Here is a 22990-nt window from a genome sequence, read left to right as displayed (position 1 = left end):
CAGTGTTAACTCCCATATTGTCACATAATCTCAGTGCACCTATACTGCCTGTATTACGGTACTTAATCTGTAAGGCATAGGTTCAGCCCTGCAGCTCTTATAAGCGGGAGTGTGTGCGTGTGAGTGTGCGTGCGTGTGCGTGAGTGCGTGTGCGTGAGTCCGTGTGCGTGCGTGCGCGTTTGCGCCTGGCTCTCGTCACGCCGTGGTTCACCACGTACACTGTTCATTCACACTTCACTGGCAGCGCTCATTATGCTTCCGTCCCCCCGCATGTCTTGCTGAGTCAACATAACGTAATCCGCTCGTCCGCTGCTGTGGAGGCAGCCGCTGGACTCTGGGATGGATTTACAGGTAACGGCAACCTTGACTGTCCTACCGTCCTCCTCCGGGCTCCGGTTGAGTCTGACACTTACCCATCATCCACTGCAACGGACTGTACAGGGACCGTGTTTAAGTGGCCTGTAACCCTGACCCTATTCTAAATGATGCAGTGCTTGATTTTTGCATAACTTTTTTACACATGTTCCCATTTACATGCTACTAAACAGGCTCTCCAGTGTATTACAGCATCACACCGTTAAACATCCTTAAAGCACATAAAGTGCATCATTAAGCAGTGAGAGTAAAGTGCTGGTCACAAAAATGCAGCACAATCAAAGTTGTGTGGCTGCAGTGAACGATTGTTTTCATTGTCGATTAATCTACAGATTATTTTCTTGATTAGTAAATTACAAGTTTAGTCTATGAAATGTCGGAAATGAGTTAAAAATGCAAATCATTAATTAATTAGTCCGACACTCAAATATATTCAGTTAACCACTGTAAAGGTGAATGAAAACCAGCAAATGTTCAAATCTGGTGAATTTTGGGGCATTTTTTGCTTTAAACGATTAAAAATGTATTTTCTTTGGATCGGTTAATCAAGCAAGCAACTAGTCATTTCAGCCCTATGGAGTATACATTTCTTAAAACAGCACTCCAGTAGAGCAGCTAATACTTGAATGGCAGTAAATATCACTTTCCCACCAACTCTGACCTGATCCGGGCTAGGATAAACCATGTTTGCAAGTCAGTTTCTTATCATACCATTGGCTTATTTGCAATGATATTGGAACTGTGGTCCAAGTAAACATGCAAATAATTTGGCAGACCTATTGATTAGTTGTGGAGAAACAAACCAGTGAACTTCTAAAACATCTAAAACTGCTTATTTTCCTGCAAATTCCCCCTTAACTGATTAGTCTACAAAATATTTCCCATTATATCCAGTAAGAGGACATTTGCCAAATGCCCAAGATGCAAATTCAAAAACTAGCACTGTTTGCCAAATGAGGGGCAGGAGCTACAGAAGCTTATTATTTTCAATCAGTGCCAGGTCATTGAGACCAGGAGAGATGGAGGAAAGTGAAAATCAGGGTCAAAGCCTTAAATAATTTATTATTATAACATATCCGTTGAAAACACAGCACTGCTCCGGACATCTTCAGCAACATGGCCTGGGATGCACAAATAGTGTTCAGAGATAATGTTCCATTATACACCAACCACTGAATGAGACCAAACATATCCTAGATGCAAACACACAAAGGTTTTTTCAAACAGACACACACACACACTTAGAGACAGACACACACACACACACAAACACACATTCAGCCACTCACGCAGAGGATTAAGGCCAGGTTGGCCTACTGAGACTGGCCGCCAGAGATTCCATCCTCCCTCCTAAATGGATGGTGACATTCCGATGTGAGCCGCGCTCCACGGAGGCGTGATGAGTGACCCAGATTGGGGAGGGGGGGGCGCAGACAGAGAGGGAAGTGAGCTCAGATTAAGGATGGGGTGGGGTGGTGTCGGTAGGAAGAGAGAAGGGAGGCTGCGGCTGGAAGGTAGGGCGAAGTGTGGCGGCGGGGGGGGGGGGGGGGGGCTGAGACGATGGCGCTGAAAGACAAAATAAAGAGGGAGAAAATAGAGGGAAGCCGAGTGGAAGTCAAAGGAGCCTCGGGCCTGCCGCCACACCTTCTCCTCTTCTCTCTCAGAGATCATGCTGGCATTTTCACTTTAAGACGTCAGTCCCGGGACGTGATGGGATTTGACAGTCCTTTTTTGACTCCTAGTGCTGTTGATTTAGCCCTTTCAAGATGAGGACACTGTGACGGTTCACATGCTGAGCAGTCGTGGGCTAACTGCTGGGCTTCTAGGCTTCCTCCACATATAATACTAAAACAGTTTGCCAGTCCACCGAAAGGGTAGTAACCTCATTCCTAATTTAAAAATGTACTATACAAATTTGACGGACTTAACTGAAGTATTTCTCTTTCCTGCAAGTTTCTAAAAATAAAAAAATACAAGATATAACCCTTGGTTAGTGCACACACTATCAAGTAGTTTTAATCCTCAATTGTGTCGCTAAAGTATTAAAGTCAAAAAAGTCAAAACCGGCCAGTGCCGTAAGAGAATTCCAAACTGTTACTAATGCAAATAAACTTGTTTTTAACTTTTTTATTTCCAGGCAAAAAGAAAAGGGTTGACATGGGCAGCAACAGAGACACAGGGTCTTTTCGTGACATATGCAATGGGTTACATCCAAATAGGCACTGATCATATCATGGTCTTAAGGCAGAAAAATAAACTTGTTTCAAGTATTATTTTTTTTTTCAAATTTGATTCAACATAAATCTTGTGTAGCAACCTGCCGTATTCTTACTTGCTTCCACCCACGGACGCTCGTTTCTAGGACATTTTTAAACAAAAATGATTTCAGTTAAAGACTAAAATTATCCCTGCTGCAATGACTGACTGACATTTTGCTGTACTGTGTCAAATACTCATAAGATAAATTTCAGACTGACACAACAGAGTATTGGTAGGTTATTAAATTAAGTCTTGACATGAGAGAGTAATTGCTGTAGAAAAAAGGGAATATGTCTTATTACTCCCTACTGCCTTTTTTGGTGTTGGTATATCTAGAAACAGGCCCATTGTAACACGGTTAGACTGGTAAACAGTCTAACTGTAAAAGGAAGCAATGAGCGAGGGCGACGTCTGATCACATTAACCGCATGAGGAGGGCAGGGTGTGCCTGGAGAGCAAGGTCTGCAGGGCGGCCACACCCAGACATCAGGAGAAAAATAAACTATTTGGCACGAGTTCACTGTCGAATGTTAGTGAAGTGGATTAGCCAACATAAAGATAAAAATTCAGAATTTGGTGGGGTTTTTTTTGTTCCATTTATTCGACAGAGGCCTATATTCACTGGCAAGGACAGGAATTGTTTTGCTGTGCATTAATGTGTAAGAGGTGTCATCACTTCCGTCCAAATCAAGAAAAACATCACTTAAGACCAAATAGTTAAACATAATGGATAAACGGTTGAAGCGTCCAGCTTCTGCCACTCTGCTTATTAGTATACACGCAAAACTTGACCATTACACTGACGGTTAAATTCTATGAAAACATTTTTGTAACAATATCCGCTTCTATATCATTACTACGTTAAATAAGATCCAGTCAAATGTCAAAGCCTTTGGAACATAACAGGTGATGTTGATGAAGGGGCTACCTCAAGAAGGCTGGAAACCACTGGTCTAAAAACTGCACCTGTGAAGTCGTGCACAACCAGGTCTTCAACCCCCGCACACCTCCACTGGGTTTACCCAGCGAGGCTGTGGACATAGAGCTTCGGACACTGTGAGTGCCGTCTTAGCAGTAAGTGAAGTAATGCCGTTGAACAGAGTAATATAGAAAAGAAGGCGAGGGCGACTTCTACACTCTAACAGCATTGATTCACAAAGGTTCCTTCAGGGACAGCTGCTGTAACCTGCCACTAATCGTACCACTTCTCCTTAAGCCACTTTGTATAAAAAAGGTCAGTGGTTCTTCGTGTTTTACGGTCTGCTGGTCGGGGAGGCAGACAAACATAAAAATATCAACATAGCCAGCAAATAGTAAGAGATTTACTTGCGGTATATCCGGACCCTGGCACGGCGTAATGCATTTGAATCTGCGAGGTAAAAGGTGAGCTCTGCCTGTGCTGCGCGTTTTTTCTCTGCAGCTAAGTGCCTTTCTGTCAAATGAGAACACGGAGGATTTGTGTAAGCAGCCAAGGTTTATGACATCCCTTTGTGGGGACGCTGTGTGAAAGCCAAGTGCGGAGTAATATTGCCAAAACAGCAGCTGAAAGCGGGTCAGTGCAATTCTAAACCACCATCAGCACAATCTGGCTGTCAGCGCACCAGTTTTCTCCCCTAGCAACAGCTGGGACTAGACTCTCCCGTGACCGAGCCCTGGCCTAAGATCTTCAGTCTCAGACAGTTTGGCCCGGCATCTTCTGAGTGTCAGTAGGTCTCCCCCTCCCTCTTCTCTTCCTCGTCTTTTTTTCTCTCTTTTTTCCCCTCTCACCTCTGATACTCACATCTTCCCACTGCAGCAGACATGTTAGCCCCGATCGCTGTGAGCCCTTAGTCATGCAGCACTGCGGGGAAGGGTAGGAGAGAGACTTAGAGAGGAATGGAAGGGGGGGGGGGGGCTGAGAAGGGGTAATGATATTTCACGTTGGCTAATACCAGAATTGAATTTGAAAAAGAGGTTAGAAGAAAAAAAGGGTTTAAGAAAAAGCAGCGTAAGCACAACCAAGAGGTAACAGCTGAAGGACTTGGTCAGAGTTGGTGGTTTGGAAAAAATTGAGCTCAGAAACGAGACGGCGGCGGGAAGAAAAAAGGAGTTTCGGCGACGATTTGTTATGATGAGATTAGTTGTAGCTGCTTGATGATGATGATGATGCTAATTAGCTAAGCTGCCCGGCACTGCTAATCATGTTTAAAAAGCAACATTCTGTGTTTCCTCTGGGGGGGGGGCCGCTTTTATGAGGGTACATGCTTGATTAGAATGTAGATAGTTTAGTAGCGCATGCTTGAATGGGACAGACCCTTTGTTACTGAAATTAATGGGAAAGAGTTTGCTGCGGTATAATGTGGGCAATGGGTGATAATAGGTGCTGCTGTCTGTCATGTGCTGCACTTATATGTCTAGATGTGTGTGTGTGTGTGTGAAGCACTTGTTTGTCTGAATGGGGCAAGCCTGTCAGACCCATCTGCCGGACCCCCAAAAGACCTGTTCTGGTTGCCATGGTAACAACCTCCTTATCACTGGTGAGGGGAAATTAAGGGTGCGTTTTTTTTTTTTTTTTCCCCATATATCGTTTCATAAGCTGCCTGTTGTCGTGCAGCTATTCCATTTTTGTGGATGGTTGACGCTCTGCCATCCAGTCAGCCGTTCCTTTTTAACCAAAGAACCTTACAGGGAGTGTGTGTATTTAGCACGGATGGGTATTGGATCTCAGACCTCGTCAGCCGGTGATGCCACGCTCCACCTGCAGGGCTTATAAAAATCAAAAGCATCGACTGTCCGTGGGAAAACACATGCACTGTGAGAAGTGAAAACCACTGAAACGTGACCAATGAGATGCAGATATCTTGTCGGCCTCTCCCTCCCGTCTCAACACGTGGATGCTGAGACAAAGACCAGTTGGCTGTGCCGGTGGAGGAGCAGTGCGGCTCCTTACTCCCTCTGGTGGCTGATTTGTGAATTTCACTGTGCAGGATGCAACATTCAATAGCTAAATGCTGAAGAGGACTCCCTCTTTTTGCTGCATGCTTTGGCTCATCTCTTCTTCTTTGCCTTCGTCTCGATCTTCCTGACTTTTCCCCATCCTCTGCTTTTGGATACCTCACACTCCTCTTCCCCTTCTCTTCACCTTCCCCAACAGGTGACCCGCCCCCTCCCCGGTGTCCCAGCAGGCAGGCATGGCAGACGGTCGGCAGCCAGACGAGCACTGGGCCTCCAACGGCCAAGAAAACGGCGAGAATGGCTACTCCGCCTACAGCTCTGGCTACAGGGAGAACGGATACCACGGTGGGGCAGCTGCACATCCTGGAACGACAGGTAGGAACATGGACGTGGTGTGTTTGCTGGTGTGCATGTGCATGCCTTACAGGGTCAATGACATTGACCGGGCTGCCTACACACGCTGCCAGATGGGACGTGGGTAAATGCGATTGGTTCCGCAGTGCCGGGCGAGAGCGATCAATCCCCAAAAGGCACTTGGACGGATCAGACCATTTCACATTTGACTGAGTCGTGAATATGAACGGTCTCCTGTGGCAGCGCTACCAAAGGCTTTATCACCATGTTCCCTCAGGGCACTTTTTTATGGGTCTCTTGTGGGTTAGACTACTCACATAATTAAGAACATAAAAGTGTATGAAGTGCTTCTGGACCTTTCTGGAAGTAGACCGGAAAGCTCCATGAATCCTGGTTGGAAGTTCTCCAAGTTTTGTGTAAAATAAATAAATAAATAAATAAAAATAATTTTACGATTTCTTAGATTCAGATTAGAAAAGCTCTCAATTATTATAATTTGGTCGGCTAAAGGTTACTAAAAAGGTACTGATACAATAAAGCGCAACATCCATTATATTAGGACTTGGAAATAGAGGTTGGTGGATGTCAGATTTACAGGAAACTGCCAGTATTCTGACTGATATGTCTGCCCAGTGATCAGTTTAAGGTTAAAAGCAAGATGGAGAGAAATGGGAAAAGGTAGTAAAAGAAGTGGTAGTGGAGTGGAAGGACATACAGAAAGGCACAGAGGCACAGCACATTGAGAAGAAGACCGAGTGAAGAACAAAGGAGAGAAGAACAAACGGATAAATGAGATGGAGAAGAGGATTAAGCTGCTTATTCGGTGGCTAAATTCTCAGGTCTCACTCACATACATGTATGTTTTGACCATGTTTTTGTGTACATGTGGAGAAAACTGTCTTTCACCTTTTTTTTTTTTTATAGTGAATCAAATGTAAATAATATTATTCTCAGTGTCTTTCGATTTTTAAAAAAAATGTTAAATCTGAATGTTGAGCTGCTGTAATGTGACTCAGTGTCAGTATATGTGATTTTTTTTGTCATGTTTTATTTTTTAAACACAATCCAAGGTAAGTTGGTGCTCCGTATTCATGTGCACTGGAGTGTAAGCAAACAGCCCAAGTAGCCACTAATAGAAGAGGAGCATGGGACTTGCGCTCTGCATCCACAACTCATCAAACGAACACACACAACCAGCATTGTTTCAAGCTCAAAGGGGGGGGGGGGGCAGCCACAGAGATAAGGTCAGCTTTGAGTTTTTCATGTCCTTCCTCCCATCCATGTCTTGTCTTCCCGGTGTGTCTGTCTCTCTCTCTCTCTCTCTCTCTCTCTCCCTTCGCAGTGGATGACTCAGCCAATTTGCCTCCCTCCCCTCCCCCCTCTCCATCCGCTGAGCAGATTGGGCCCGTGGCACAAGGTACACACACATCTAAAACCGCTCCAGACCATCCGGCATGCGGGTGTGAAAGGTGGTGTGAGCGGCAAAAATTCCTCTAAAACAAGACACCAAACACACAATGTTGAGGATTTCAAGAGACGGGTCTCAAGACATGGCAGCCACTCCTCTCTCCTCTGGCTCCTTAGTGTTTAGTTTCAGGGTTCTCCGTTGCTTTGCATGTGAGCTGCCCGTCATATCACCTTTTAGGGAGTCTGCAGCATGTGCCACACTGTCCTGTCCAGTTCGCACTGTGGTTCAGTATTAGTTCAATATTAGTTTTCTAATACATACCAGTATGTTATTAGAGTCGACCCCAGATACAAGAGCTAGACGGCAACAAAAACATCCTTCCTCCCTTTAGGCAATAGTACATAACCTGCCACTGGAGCCCTTCATCTCATTAGTCTGCTTTCCCCTCGCAGCATCTCCTCTGTTGTTCTTTTGCTCATTTTGTGTGTTGATTTTCTCTAAGAGTAAATCACAGATCGGCTTTCAGCTCTTTTATTTACAGAGAACAGTGCAGTCTGTTATCTAATCATTTCCCTTTTGCATGTAGCATGCAATCCCCAAAATGTATATGGAATCGCATAGAATCAGCCACTGCATGGTTTAGGGTTTGTTGTACATGAGATACAAAACAAATCCTAAGAGAATTTTTCCCATACTTTTAATATTTTTCTATAAAATATTTTGAAAATTAAAGACTAGTTGCTAGTTTCATATATGTGATGATGTAGATATTATTTCTATGTCAGACTCTTCTAAAGGTATCGTTTTTAAAATGGATGTTTTTTTTAACATTTATCTGTCAAGGCTAGGCTAGAAGGTGTGTTGATTGCCTCCCATACATCTCCATCGGAGCTGAAAGTGTCTTGCAACCCATGTAACCCCAGATCTGTTGTCCTCCATGTCTCATCCATGTGTCTCCCTTTTCCCGCTCAAAGAAGATAAAGTAGAGGTTCAGAGTCACCAGCAGGATGAGGAGGAGGCTCCAGAAGGGCCCAACAGTCACCAAGAGGAAGTGACATATGAGCAGCCAGGAGGCTTGCTCTTAGAGCAGACAGATTATTTAACAGAGCCACAGGCTTTGGGCTTCCAGCAAGCCCAGAGACCTGAGGTCCTCAATGGAGGAAGTCATCAAGGTGAACACAGCCCATCACAAAAAGGTGTGTGTGGTTTTATGGGGTTTTGTGCGTGTGCATACAGTTTGTGTGAGGGTACTGAGTAAATGTGAATCTGTCCATTACCTATTCTGCATGATTCTCTTGTGCTCTGTTAATGGGCACAAAGACTCTCTGCTCTTGATTTATAGATTGTGATGCAACTCAGGCTTTGCTGCCAGCCTTCCTCCAGCTTTGTTGCCCTTAAATCCTTAAGCTTCTGCTTCAATACCTGAAGATGCCGTGTGCAAAATGATGTGATATTTTGATTTTGTGCTTTTTTTTCATGCAAAACATAACCATTTGCTTTTCATTGGAGTGACATTAGAAAACCTGATCAACCATATTGTGGTTGATCATTTCTGCACTTTTGTATTGCCAGCTACATTGCAAATGCAAATATCACTGTCTAATCTGTCAAGCATCGTAGAATTAAGTGTTGGTAGATTAGTTGTCTCTATATTCTTTATGTGGGTTTTGCTGGAATATTGTGTGCAAGGAGGTGTTTCTGAGTACACCCACCTGTATTGGTGCGTCTTGAATCAGTCCTGAATGTATTTTAAGTCTGCTGTGTATCACTCGCTTGAGTTTCAATGTTGTTTTCATTTCATCTCAAGGCAAAGGATGATCCTGTTTTCCTATTGTTACTAAGATCATACTTTGGGCATTATAATCCACCCTCATTGGACATATATCATCATCCTTATCTCTAAGGCGAATTGAATGAAGAAAATACCCCTTATAAATTTACTTCGATATTTTTATCCACGCAGTATAGATTCATTCGCATCCACAGCATTCCTGTACTTGCAGTAGAAGCTGTAATGTCACCATTAACAGTTAACAGCATCCAATAAAAGTATTTTTCTTTTAATAATGTAATAATGAGGATGACCATTTTTTTGTCAATCCTTACATGTTGCAATAGGAATTCAATATATTTCTGTACATTTATTTCTTGTCATCTAACATCATGCAACTCATTCCTTCATTCCAGTTCTGCACGCTATCTTAGGTGCTGTGAATCCCCCCTGTGCTGTTGTAGCCTGCCACAAAATACACTGTGCTGTGTGTTTTTTGCTTGATGGAGAGCTACTGTATCTATGTGCAGAGGGTCTCGGCTTGACTGTATTGGCTAGCTTTTGTGGATGCTGCTAGCAAAGCTTATAGCTAATATGACTTAGCACAAAGTTGTACAGTATCCTTCAAACTCACAGCTCAGCCGGAAGAATGCATCAGTAAGGCATCCTGTGGGTCTGCTATGAAAGAGGACGAACCTCAGTCGCTACATGGAAAGCCTGTGGTTGCTGAAAGAGCAACACCTGAAGGAGCAGAACTCACCTCAACTGAATGTCCCCCTCCCTCTGTGAAAGATAAAGATCTCTCTGACACCTCCTCAATTAAGCAGGGTAACCAAGACAGAAAGGATGTAGTAAAAGAGGCTGGTGACAGCCACCTCCTTGTAGAGTCCGAAGCAAAAGAGCTGAAACAGGCAGAAGGGTCCTCAAAAGTTACAACAAAAGAAAAAGACAGAATTGTCTCACCAAGCAAATCCGGAGCCCCTGTGAATGAAAGAGAGGAAATAACAGGGACAGTGGAGGGGATAAATAAGTCAGACCAGGAAAGTGGCAGTGACATTAGATTGCATGAGACGCTGGTGACTGATATTCAAAAAGTCGATCAAAGACAAGAAACCGTCAAATCAAGCCCAGAACCTGGTACAGAGTTGAAAGCTACATCAGAAACTTTTGTAGAACACAAACCAGGAGCGACAACCTACTTTGAGACATCCTCAAAAAGCCACGAGGAGGAGTCACCACAAACTCAGAGCTATTATGAACTCAGCAGAGCAGCAGAGACAACGTCAAGTGGGGAACCTGAAAGCATTATGCAGAAGTTAGAGGAACAACAGGAGAAGAAAGTCAGGACATCTCCTGGTAGGATTTCATTAGAACAGAGAAGCCTCTCCCTGAATATTACTGTTGGATCCTCAGCGGAACAGACAGTGAAGGGAGAGAAGTCAAGGACCTTTTCAGAAAGCTTGTGTCCAGTCAGCGGAAGTTTTGATAAATCCGAGGTTTGCTCTTCAACACCATCCGTGGAGAGCGATAAACCCAAGTTTCCCCCAGCTGTCTCCATCACGCCAACCTCCACTGAATCAACTGAGGATATTCCTGCCAAAGCAGAAACGACGCAACCTTCTGACAAGCACAATTCCAGTTTCGAGCAAACAAGCAGCCTCTCTGAGATGTTGGACCTGGCTGGAGCCCTGCCTCAGCCATCATTAGAGAGAAGAGAGGTTGACCACATGAGACGAATGTCGGTGCCCGCCGATGTATCAGCTCTGGTGGGGAATTCCTTGGCCAAGCTTGCCTTAGGAGATCAGACCTCGAGAGTGGTGGGTAAGGAAAGACAGCTGGAGGAATTGGGTTACTGTGTCTTCAATGAGTACTCAGGGCCCATGCCGTCTCCTGCTGATGTACCCAGTCCTGGGGAATCTCCTCACCAGCGTTTCTCCTCCATGGAGGGTGAAGTTGAGGAAGAGCTTGGGGCCATAGATAATGAAGGTGTTCAGAAGGGAATCCAACAACCAGATCACAAAGGAACTGTACCTGAGATGTCTCAAAAAACTGTAACTGAGAAGAAAGATGCAGTAAAGACCACCCTGATTCTTGAAAGAGCTGTGACAAGTGGAGCAAAGCCTGATCGCCTAAGAATCCCAATAGCTTCTTCAAAAGACAGACTGACTGAGTTTCGTTTGGAGAGTGGCCTGCCTGGTGACATAAAGATCCAAGCAATCCCTGAGGTAGATGTTGAAAAAGACCCCTCCAGAGAGGCTTCACCCATCCCACCAGACAATTCCTTTACTTTCACTCCTACGGAAACTGGAAGCAAGGCTCCCCCGACTCCCACCACCCCCAGGTCCCCAGATGATACACCCTCAGAAAGCCGAGACACTGAAGAGAAATATGGGAAAGATGTCTTACCAGAGATTAAAGCAGAGAATGATCTGAAGTCTGAGAGGTTTGATGTTAAACAGTCAGAGTTAGACAAAGAAATGCCGACGCCTGCACAGAGAGATTCAGAAAAAAGAAATGAAGAACCAGAAATGGCAAACACGGACATACCTTCAGCATCATCTCAGTCTTTGGGAGAGAGCACAGAAAAAGATGACAAGAAGATTCAAAGTGAGCATGGGACACCTGCAAGTTTAGAAGGAATAGAAAAGAAAGTTACCTCAAAAGCTGTTCAGGATTTAAGCATTAAAAAGCCCTTAAGTGAGAAAGATGCCCAAATCCAGTTACAGCAGGTGAGTCTGGAAAAAGGATCACCAAAGCCACAAATACCCTCTCCAATCATCATTATACCTCAAGCACAAGTAGAGGAAGAAGCAGAGGATGAGGATGATATTGAAATCGCTGAAGAGCCTCAAGAGATAATGGAGGAAGCTAAAGAGCTTGTTATCCCCAAGACAGGTACAGCTGAAGTTGGAAAAGAGGAGCAAAAGAAAGAGGAGGTGAGGCCGATGGTAGGTGATCAGGTGTTGAAGGAAGATCCAAGACCCAAGTCTGGAACGGAAGAATGTAGTCATAGTGCCCAAAACAGTGGCGAAAGGGAGCCTGTGACAGACAGGTCACACTTGTCTCCATGCTCTGACCACGAGCTACCGCAGCCAACGGAGGAAGGAGGAAGAGATGAAGGGATGGGGGAGGATAAAGAAGCAGGAAACCCACAAACAAAAAGAGAAGAAGGGGAGAAACAGGAGGATGAGGGGGTAAAGAAAGACCAAACAGGAGAGGAAGAAGTGGAGGAAGTTGGTTCTGAAAAAAAGGAGAAAATTGTGGAAGAAGAGGATAAGGGGGAGGAGAAAGACATTGAAATCCGTCAGGAGGTGGAAGAGACTTCTGAGGTGGTCTGCCAGATCAGTCAGCCAGTTAACGAGGAAACCACCATGGACGTCTCCATCCTAGAAACAGACAGTGGCTGGATGGACTCACAAGGTACTAGAGCTTGTAAAATGAATAAATTAATCACTTGTAAAAAACGATAAATAAATAAAATTAAATTAGATAAATAATTTTTAATGTATATTTTACTTACTGTTCTAACTAGCGTCAGAAAGCTTGTTGCTAGTAAATCTGAATGTGTCTTTTGTAATAAGGTAGCTCCTATCGAGGAGTGTGGAGAACTAGTCCTCTTTTGATCCCTCTCCACTGCAGATGATGACAAAACTATTATGACTGAGAAAATCGAAGCCCTTCCTCACACCAAGAGTTCCACCAGTACACCAGTGATGGTGGACAGACCCGCTAAACGGGCCCCTGGCAGAGGAAGAGGCCACCCTGTCATTACTGAGAGCAAAGTGACCCGCAAAGTACCCAGCCACCATCAAAGAGAGGAGATGAAGAAGAAAAAAGGTTTCATTTCTGTATTCAAGAAGAACTACTGGGTTTTTTTTGGTTTTTTTAAAAGAAATTACAATTGCATTTATACTTTTAATACAGTAGCAAACTCAATAGCATTGTCACTTGTGTAACGTGATGTTAAACACAGATTTGCCTCTCTGTTGTACATTTAACTGAGGTATTGCATGTCGGTATAATCTTGTCTCTCCTTTTTGACAGTAGGCTTGAGGAGGGCTGACCAGAGTAAAGTGTCAGCCCTCCAAAATCGTTCTCCATCTCGAAAGAGTGTAGCCAAAGTGGCAGCCAGACATCCTAGGCCTGCTCTGCTTCACAGCGCTGCTAGACGCAAGGCCACAGGTGAACACTTTTCACCAGGAATGGGTGCCGTGGATAGAGAGAGTGAAGCCAAATGTTACCATCAAACAGTGCCTAAGGGGCCCGAGGGACGATCATGCAGTATATAAAAAGGTGCTGGGCGCCCTTTGTAGGACTTACGTAGCAACAATTCTTTAAAAAGTTGCTCATTAGGTATCGTGGCTTTTGCACCAAGATTCCTTATCATAGGCCAGGCTTGTGGCTCTATCTCAGACGTGCAAGAGAACAGAAGGAACAAGGAATCAAATATTGCAGATCAGTTGGCATAATTGATGAGAAAAAAAACAAAACAAAAAACCATAACCTAACGGCTGATGAAAAGTTTGGCTCTCTCTATTGATGGCTCTTTGAGAACTTAAACAGGTGCAATGTAGCTGGCAACTATCATGTGCTGCTGACCCATTTTTAAAACGTCCCATTCTCTCTGTTTTTCTCCATCAACATGTCATTACACTTTCTGTGTGGTCTTTCGTTTTGTGTTTTAAGTTTCTCCCTCTCAAAAACGGTACATTTTCAGCTATTTGGCTTTTTTGCTATTTTCCTTTTCTGGGCCTGTTCATCTTTTTTGATGCTGTAGTCTGTGAGTTGTATTTAATAATGTGTGTACTTTTTTTTTTTTTTTTTTTTTTTAATGAGGAACGTCGCTATTTTGGGTTTGGCGGCTCACTTTTCTGTGTTTGCTGGAAATGGCTTCAAAGTTGTGTGTTCTGTCAGTTGGTGTGAAAAAGTCTATGAATGTGAAGAGAGACTGACAAGAAATTTTGTGGCGCGAGTTTTTTTTTTTTGGATGTGCGACCGACTACCTGATGTCCGTCGTCAGCGTGTGTCTGTTGTTGGAGCCCATTGCAGCAAAATACCCTCTGCTCATTTCGGAAGTCAGCGTTTGGACTGTCCATTCAGAGCGCATAGTGCATATGGATGTATATACTGGACGTGTACGGTTGTGTGCGCTGCGTGAACCTTGCCCGTTCACGCAGCGCATGTGTCTCCCCCTGCTGGTGCACGTTGGTTATTACAGTAGGGCTCTGTTTTCTCCACAGTTGTGGAGAGCCACCAGCCCCTCAGCGTGGCCCACCAGTCCAGGGAGAGGACCACTGTAAGTATAATCGTCTGTGACACACACATGCAGTCATGTTTGCATACACTTATAAAGGCTGTAATTCTCATTAGCATGCATTTTTTCTTCCTTTTTTAAAAATTTTTTTAAAAAATTTTGTTACGCTCACTGAAGTTGCATCATTTTAAGCAGTACTATATTTTTGCAAGCCGTTGTCTCTCGATATATTTCAGCACACGACTCTGTGTTGCATCACGGGGCCTGCTGTTTGCGTGACAAAAAACTCTATATTTTCTTCTTTCTTTTCTTCTCTGCATGTTTGCCTTGGTATTTTTTTCATTTCTCTGTATGCATATTCATTTTGTCTTGCATGCCTGCCTGCTATCCCTGTCCGTACCAGTCTCGACACAGAAAATCTGTGAGTAAAGAAATCCAGTTACAGTAGGCATGCACAGTTATGTGTACATTTTACCAGTTAAAAAACAAACAAACAAGATGTGCAGTATAGTGACAAAGGGGCTCACCCAAATCATGTTTTCATACAAAAGAATCCCAACATTTTGACTCAAAACTCTTTTTTTTCCATAGTCACGTCCCCTTCTTACCTTTGTGTCGGATGTTTTAAAATTTCATCACGTTTTTATGTCATATATAGAAAAATATAAAAAATCTCTGTCCTTCTAAGGGTCCAGATTGTCCATTCTTAAAAGAAAATCAAGATGTGTACGTTGATCATTCGGTATCTTAATTTATAATTCACCATGACAGGGTGAATTTTTTTGGCTATTAGGAACTTTCCTAAAAATAGAAGACCTGAAGATACTGTGATACAGTTTCACATACACTTTCATGTAATGTGTTTCTACTGGAACCATAAAAAAGCACATTTCATTTCCACTCCTTCCCATCTCACTTCTTCATTTCTCCATCTGTCTGTCACCTCCGCCTCCCTGCCTGCACATCACCCGTCTATCCTGCACGCTGTCCTGCCCCTTGTCATGGCTTCGGTCCAGAGCCCCACGCGGGCCGTTCTGTTAAAGATGGCAGCGCAGCGTCGGGGGTCCGATCACCACCCCCCCCGGCCCGGCTCTGCCTGTAGCCTTAAACGGAGCCCCCTGGTGGAGGCGGCGCTCAGTGAGGCCCGCCCCTCCTCTGCATGCTCCCGCCCGTCCCCTCTGCCAAACAAATGGGCAGAGAAGGTAAAGTGAAACGAGAACAGGGATTGATAGGTCGCTGCAACCAGACAAGTCCATGCACGCTGCGTGTGCTGAAGCCCGGGTATTGACTCTTTGGTGTGTGTGTGTGTGTGTTAATTCAGGAGAGAGCATACCGCAGCCCAGAGAAGAGGTCATCCCTCCCCAGGCCGGCCAAATCTCTGACACGCCACATCCCTGCTGCTGAGCAAGAAGACAGCACCCCCTCCAGGCCAACCTGTAAGAATGCACACACATTTAAAAGGCAGAGCCTCCTCGCTTGTTTGCCTCCCTTACACAGCACAGTGCCTCCTTATTGACTTTTATGACTCTCCTTGCTCACTAACTTTGGATAATTTGACTATATTTTAACTCATACCACCCTCCACACCCTGCCCTGACCCCCCCCCCCCATTTCCCTTCACCCCTCCACCCCTTTTGCCTCTCCTCTTTGTCAAAGCGATCCGTACCGAGTCAAGAGGGGACAGCAGGTCTGGAAGAGCCCCTAGTATGGCAGGTAGACCACCCGGTAGCTCCTGTTAGAGCTTCATCATCAACATGTGACATGTAGTCGTTAGCACATCGTGTTTGTGTTTTGATTTTGTTAACTCCAATAATGACTCCAACATAAGGACTTGGGAGTGAGCATCATCCATTGACGAGGAATTTATTCATTTGTCTTGGTCACGTACTGTTCTGAAAGGTGTCTGCAGGTTTCAAAAAGCCCTAAAATGATTTCTTTTTCGAGTCCCCATAAGCTTCATGCCCCTCTTTATACGCAACAGGGTTGCAGTATCCGCGACATGCCTGATTTACCGTATCTCCTCTACTCCAAGTTGTTTTAACATCTGTTTTCTGGTTAATCTTTTTTTCTGCCCATTTACAGTTAAAGGAACCTCACCGACCAATCAGAAAGAAGCTTGTTTATATAGTTTTGTTCCCAAATGTGTCCTAATTCCACACAAATTTCATTGAGGTTTTTTTTTGTTGTTAAATGTTAAATTTGGCTTTGTGAAACCTGCAGTTACCTTATCAGAGGAAAAGGTGGGATCCATAACAACAGGTTGCGACTTCTTGTTCTTACTCAGGACATTGTCAGCTAGGATCCTATTGGTCCTGCGCCAGTATCTCAGCAACAGGCCCTCAGCATTAAATGAACTCAGCTGCCTGTGTGTGCTCTCATGCTCCTTGTCAAACATTCTTGTCTGACCCAGGTTGTTTGCTTTGTGGAAACTGAGCAAATTTGGGGCCGACAGGGCAGCGTGCACAGCTCCATGAGCATTGTTTCCTTATCATCATCATTAGAACCAGACGAAGGATCACACCCACACCGCTCCATCTGTTGCTCTTATGTGTCTGTGTCTATTTCTGTCTTTCTTCTGTTTGTCTCCTAGTTGTCTGAGGTGATTTTGTGTCTCTTGTTCTTTCTTTCTTTTTCTCCCACATTCCAGGAAGGGTTTTTCTTTATCCCTCCTTTCCTCTTCCTCTTCTCGTCCTAATCCAAAGTCTCCTATCTCCTCTAGGTACAGACTCGGCACGTTCTCGATCAGTCCGTAGCGGCGCCTCCACCCCTGGCTCCTCCGCCGTCACGCCTGGAACACCCCCCAGCTACTCCTGCCGCACCCCGGGCTCGCGCACCCCCGGCAGCCATACGCCCAAGTCCTTCAGCGTCCTCCAGGAGAAGAAGGTGGCGGTGATCCGAACCCCGCCGAAGTCGCCGTCCTCCACCCAGCGGCAGCTGAAGGTTCTCAATCAGCCCCTGCCGGACCTGAAGAATGTAAAGTCCAAGATTGGGTCCACCTCCAACCTCAAACATCAGCCGAAAGGCGGACAGGTAACGGGACTGTGGTGGAACACCGCAGTCATAGTGTCATTTAGGTATGAAATCACACTTTGGTCAAAACAGAATTAAAAAAAAAAACCTCTAGATTCAAATCACATAGTGACAAGAAGTCAAGGTCCAACGGACTTAAATCTGCACCTGGCAAGATTTTGAAATTTAAAGAACGCAATACTCTTGTCTTTCTGGCAGGAAATCTTTACAACACACAGAAAGAGACTGATTTTAGATTTACATAGATACATATTTAACTGGTTTCAAAATGTCAAGCATTCACCTAATTCCGCCACAAGGGGGCAGAAAAGGATAAAGTTATATTGTACACCTTAAATAAAAGCTATGTAATTGAACAGGGCGAACTAGGAAGTCGCTTTTGATACCGTCTCTCACTATTGTTATTGCAAATCAAGCAAGACCACTAATATTATTACATTTAACTTTTTTCTCTCTGATTAACTGTTTATTCTTCAAAGCTCCGATTATTGTAGCTTTACAACATGAATATTCATACACATAAGATACAACACAACGTGCTGATATAAGGTAAAAAAATGCTCCTAAAAAGACAGATGCAAAACATAGGAGCTTTAAAATCGAAGCAAACAGGATCATTTGCTCATGTATTTGACTGTTAACTTTTAACAGAATCTCCGTTTTCATCTGGCTTTGTCTGGCTTTGAACATGACAGTGTCATTGCTGGACACTGTTTCCAGTGGATTTGTGATCCTCTGCAAAGTGTCTGTTGTCAGAATATAGGAACAATGGTAGCAGCTTCTCTAAAAAGAGACTGAAATAGTGGGTCTCTCTTGTCTTTTTTCTTACCACTCCTTTCTCTTCTCTGTCTCCTTTTCTCTCTCCGAGCTGTAAAACTGTCGTGAAAATGCTCAAATACCTCACTTCTCATCTTCACTGCCAATCAGCGGCTGGCCTGCCTCTAACCCCTGCCGTGCCGTCACTGTCTGTCTGCTTCGTCTGACTCTCGTCCGCCCTCTCCCTGTCTGCTGTCATCTCCGTCAGTCTGGCTGAACTGTCATCGCCTGCCCTCTGGCCTCTTCCCCTCACTGTCTCTTTGTCTCTCTTCTCCTTACCTTTTCCCCAATTTCTTCTCCCTGCCGAAGAAGCTTCAGCTGCGCCAGAAACGTCACGTGTTGGTCTTTTTTCTAAAATAATTGAGGTTCTAAACAGCTATCCTCCTAAGAATATTCCAAGAATACCTCCAAGGAGCAGTCAACCTGCAGAATCGTTGGCCCTGGGGAGCGGCTCTCATCATTACCGTTGCAAAGAGTTTCCCCTCCGGCTCTGACTATTAATAACGCCGAGCAGGTGGAATTACTTATTGAGAAGGTGTATCAAGGACAAATATCACCTAACTTCAGTTTTGCCTCTTCATTTTTTGAAGGCTTCAAACAAGGCAGTCGCTCGGCAGGTCCCCGAAACGAGCCAGATTTAACGGTCTGCGTCTGTTGAACCGAAGAGGATTGCTTGATAACAAGTTTTAGGTTGCAAGGCTGCCAAGCTGTTAGAGAAACAATTTTTTAACCCAGAGATGAGGTTTCAAACCCTTAAACTTAAGTTCCCTTGCGTTACCACTGAATCATCTCACCTCAGCCTCACAGTTTTTGCTTTTTCCTCCAAGAATATCATCATGTACTCGCTCACTTCTGTTTTTCTCCAATAATAATAATGACCAATACACTGTTATACCCGGGATGAAAATGAAAGAATGCATGGATTATAAGTCTCATTCCTCTCATCTTTGTCTACGGGTTGTAACAGCTGTGTGGTCCATTGACAGACTGCAAATTTTTTCGTCACATAACCGAGGCAACGGAGAGGCATAATGTTCCCGGAGCATTACAGAGGCGAGACTTTTCATTAACCCCTGTGAGATGTGGAGGAGGAGGCGATCCCCCCCGTTGGGGACAAAATGTGAAATAGGCTCAGTCGTTCTTATCGAAGCTGAGGTGCCGCGTGGCTTGGAGAAGCAGCGCAGCAGGTGTTTGCAGTCCGTGGTATTCCGGAGTGTCAGACTAAAGAGCCGATGTTTGTATACGTTAAAATGAAATTCGAAAACATTTTCTGACATAATTACAATTATGTAATGTCTTCATTTCATTTTGTTTTGACATTAAAGACCTTTTTTCCTGTGTTAGAATATCCACTGATAGAAAAGCATTGCGTGTGCACATAAATACTTCTAGTGTGGAAATGAGACTCGAGCATCAGTGCGTTGGTGAAATTCTGTTTAGGGCTGCGACAGCTAATTAAGTAACTGATTAGTTGATTGACAGAAAATGAATCTGAAACCACATTTGTGATGTGTAAGTCAGGTCAGGGACAAAAAATTTGATGTTTCCAGCTTCTCAAATGTGAGAACTTGCTGTCTTTTCTTCTGCTACATTGCAATCAATTGAATATCTTTGGGTTTTGGGCGGCTGATCAGATAAAACAAGAAATCTGCGGCGGGTATTTTTTCCTGTTTTGTGAAGTTTTTTATAGACCGAACAATTAATCGATTTATCGAGAAAATTAAAAGCAGATGAATCGATAATGAAAGTTATTTGCTGCTCTAATTTTCTTCTTAGCCATTGGAAGTAACTTTTTTTTTTTTACTAGCTTACACAGAGATTTAAATATTTAAATAAAAATGTTGTATGTGTTAGTTGCCACTAACAATTTCTAGTAATATTATAATTATTGATTCATCTGTCTAATATTTTATAATGTTAATTTTTCATTAAAATAGTGAAAAATGTCCATTATAATTTCCCAAAGCCCAAGTTGACGTATTCACATTGTTTGTTTTGTCTGGAAAACATTCCAATGATCCAGAGATATTTAATTTAATATCATAAACGACATATCGTAAAACTATATAAATATATTAATATTAATATCATAAAACAGCAAATATTCACATTTCACAGGCTGGATCCAGTGTAGCTCGGTATATTTGCTTAAAAAATGATTAGTGATTGATTATGAAAATAGTTGCTGATTCATTTTCTGTCAACTGACTAATGTGTATATGTACAGTTTGAGTCTGATGAGATTGTCGCTGGGTTCGGTTCCGGTGCGTTGTCATTGGTTGACCTTGCAGCTGTCTGTGCTGCAGCAGCCGTAGAAGGGAGAGCATAGTGTAGTAACTGCAAAATAAAACGAAGGAGGAAAAAATGGGTAGTGAGAACAGTGTGTGCATCAGTGTGTGTGTGTGTCTGCAGGTTTTAGGTTTAGAGGAAGAGCTGTCAAGAGAATCCAGGTCAGGTCAGTGTCGATCGGAGACCGAGGCTTGTTGTTAGGGCTCTTTTGTATTTTCCCTTAACCCATTTCTCCTTTCTTTTAACCTCCGTTTGTGTTCTCTTTGGTTCTTTGAACAATGAACTAGGCTTTTTCTATATTATTTTTATTTTACAAAACAGCACAGATTGGGGCACGAGGCAGAATCACATTAATCGGTTGTGTCAAACCACAATTTACAAGCAGCAGCGAGGTTGTTTATGTTATAAACTGTATTTGATTTTCTATTTACTTGTTTGTTTTCAATTTGTAGGTTTAGGCTTCATACTATTAATAACCACGTGGGTTACCTTTTGAATTTTTCTAAAGATGATTCATCCAGGAAAAGTGTTTTTGTGACTCTGCCCGATCAGGTTTATCAGGTGGCCAATTAGATTTTTTCTCCAGAGCAGCTCTGATATATATATATTTAATCTGCCTGCAAAAGAGCACAGTTTTCCCCCTGCACTTGCCCACGTTTGTCGTGTATTCCAACATGCAAAGCTGGCGGTGTTTGTGGGTGGGAAGCCGGTGAGGGATCAGGTCTTTGTTGCTGCTGCTCTTAGCGACTCCTACTGGTTGGTTGGGGTTGCCTGCACTCCCTACCTGTGCCGACAGTTGAGTTAGCGGTGGCGGCAGTGTAAATATAAATACATCTTAAATGTAATTGCATGTGGTGACACATTGATCCCTCATCGCACACTTGACTTAACTAAATGAGGCACATATAGTGTTTTCTTTCTTTTTTTTTTTTTTTATTATTCGATTTTGTTTTAGGTTCAAATTTTAAACGAGAAGCTGGACTTCAGTCGTGTTCAGTCAAAGTGCGGCTCCAGGGATAATCTGAAGCACACGCCCAAAGGAGGCAATGTATGTACGCCTTTCTCTTTTTTTCCCTCTTCCTCTTTTTTTCCTCTCCTTCTCTTTTCTCTTCTCAGCTGGGGCTGCTGTAGCGTTCTCTCATGCTACTTTTATGTGCTCATCTGTCGACCCATCTGTTTGTCTGCCATTGGCTGGTTTCAGCCAAGCGAAAGAAGGGGTTATTTCCAAAGTGCAATACATCCACGTTACTTCTTTGTCAACCAAGAAGTAAAGTTGGCTACTTCCCTCTTGTAAGCGATTTTCGTGTTTTGTTTTGTGTTTATTTTGTGAATTTATGTATTTTGGTATTTGTATAATAGTGGATGTTGCACTTCGGAATTAAACTCTTTCGAATATGCTTCAGGGGGCGATAATAACTACTTAAAAGAGGGACAAGTTCAAGACTCCGCGGATTATAGCACTACAAGTTCAGCATCTGCCCATTGATAACTGCCTTTATCCCTGCATAAAAACTAAACTCCATCAATAAAAGGCTTCAGTTTGTTTTCTGTGGTCTAGATCAGCTGAAATTCAAATGCTAAAGTGAGCTCCGACAGATTGATAGGTCATGGATTTAAAATTGGGACACGTTTAGGGGATTATTTTGGGCAGGACGGTGGGGAGGAGATGGGCCTTTTTTTTAAGCTCCCCCACCCTCTCGTTTTTAGAAAGCCCTCAGTGTTGGCTGTTGGTTTGTGTATAAAAAAAAAAAAAAAAACAAAAAGTCACCCTGTCATTCCCAGGTCATGATTCCAAGTGTTAAACTGGACTTTAGCCACGTTCAGTCTAAATGTGGCTCCCTGGACAAAATCCAGCACGCAGCAGGCGGGGGAAACGTGAGTGACTCCGCAGAAAAGCATACACTCATACACATCCAAAAAACATCTCTCCGAGTTCTCTCATTCTAGTAGACCTACACATTTAGCAACCAGCGTGCCTGTGAATTGTAGTTGTGGATTGTCTTCATCTTTATGAGCTGTTTATTGTGCCTCAGAAGCAAATATAATTAATTCTATACAAGAGTTTTCACCAAAAATAGATGTATACATTTTTTTTTATTTGTCTGGGGCACAACATACAGTATCTCTGCATAGTGTATAAATTCTTAACATAAACAGCATGCAGGGTTGTCACTATCTTTTTAACAGTGTTTGTAGACGTACTAATTCATATCACCCATGGACAATAAAGTTTAATTGAAACACCTGCTCCCTGTAGCGTCACGTAGTGCCTGGGTTCTGTGTTTGTTTGATGTCTGTGTTGTCCCTGCTTGCTTTCATGTTGACCTCTCTCCGGGGAGCTGGCACCAGCATCTCTTGTGTGGACGAACGCTGTGTCCTCATCTCTTCCATACTGACTTTTTTGTCTTTTTCACCGCGAAACGTATCATATCAGCTTTCGCCTCATGTCACGTCCGTTACCCCGTGTAGCCTCCATCCCTGCGAGATGTTTGCGCGGCGT

The 22990-nt window shown here is 43.6% G+C and overlaps 1 protein-coding gene across 2 annotated transcripts in view; it reads left to right on the top strand.

The window, feature by feature from the left end:
• Positions 1-22990, top strand: part of LOC120798058 (microtubule-associated protein tau-like) — a 38774-nt gene that overhangs the window by 13152 nt on the left and 2632 nt on the right. For both annotated transcript variants that reach the window (XM_040142052.1, XM_040142051.1), the window contains 7 exons: positions 5768-5943; positions 7265-7339; positions 8305-8526; positions 14342-14397; positions 15677-15791; positions 17075-17385; positions 22273-22365. In XM_040142052.1, coding sequence (XP_039997986.1) covers positions 5805-5943; positions 7265-7339; positions 8305-8526; positions 14342-14397; positions 15677-15791; positions 17075-17385; positions 22273-22365 — 1011 coding nt within the window. In that variant the 5' untranslated portion in view covers positions 5768-5804. The remainder of the gene's footprint in view (positions 1-5767; positions 5944-7264; positions 7340-8304; positions 8527-14341; positions 14398-15676; positions 15792-17074; positions 17386-22272; positions 22366-22990) is intronic.

This window comes from Xiphias gladius, chromosome 13, assembly GCF_016859285.1.
Source record: "Xiphias gladius isolate SHS-SW01 ecotype Sanya breed wild chromosome 13, ASM1685928v1, whole genome shotgun sequence".
In the NCBI taxonomy this organism is placed as follows: domain Eukaryota; kingdom Metazoa; phylum Chordata; class Actinopteri; order Istiophoriformes; family Xiphiidae; genus Xiphias; species Xiphias gladius.
Note: the sequence above shows the minus strand (reverse complement) of the source record. Positions and strands in the feature narration are given on the sequence as shown.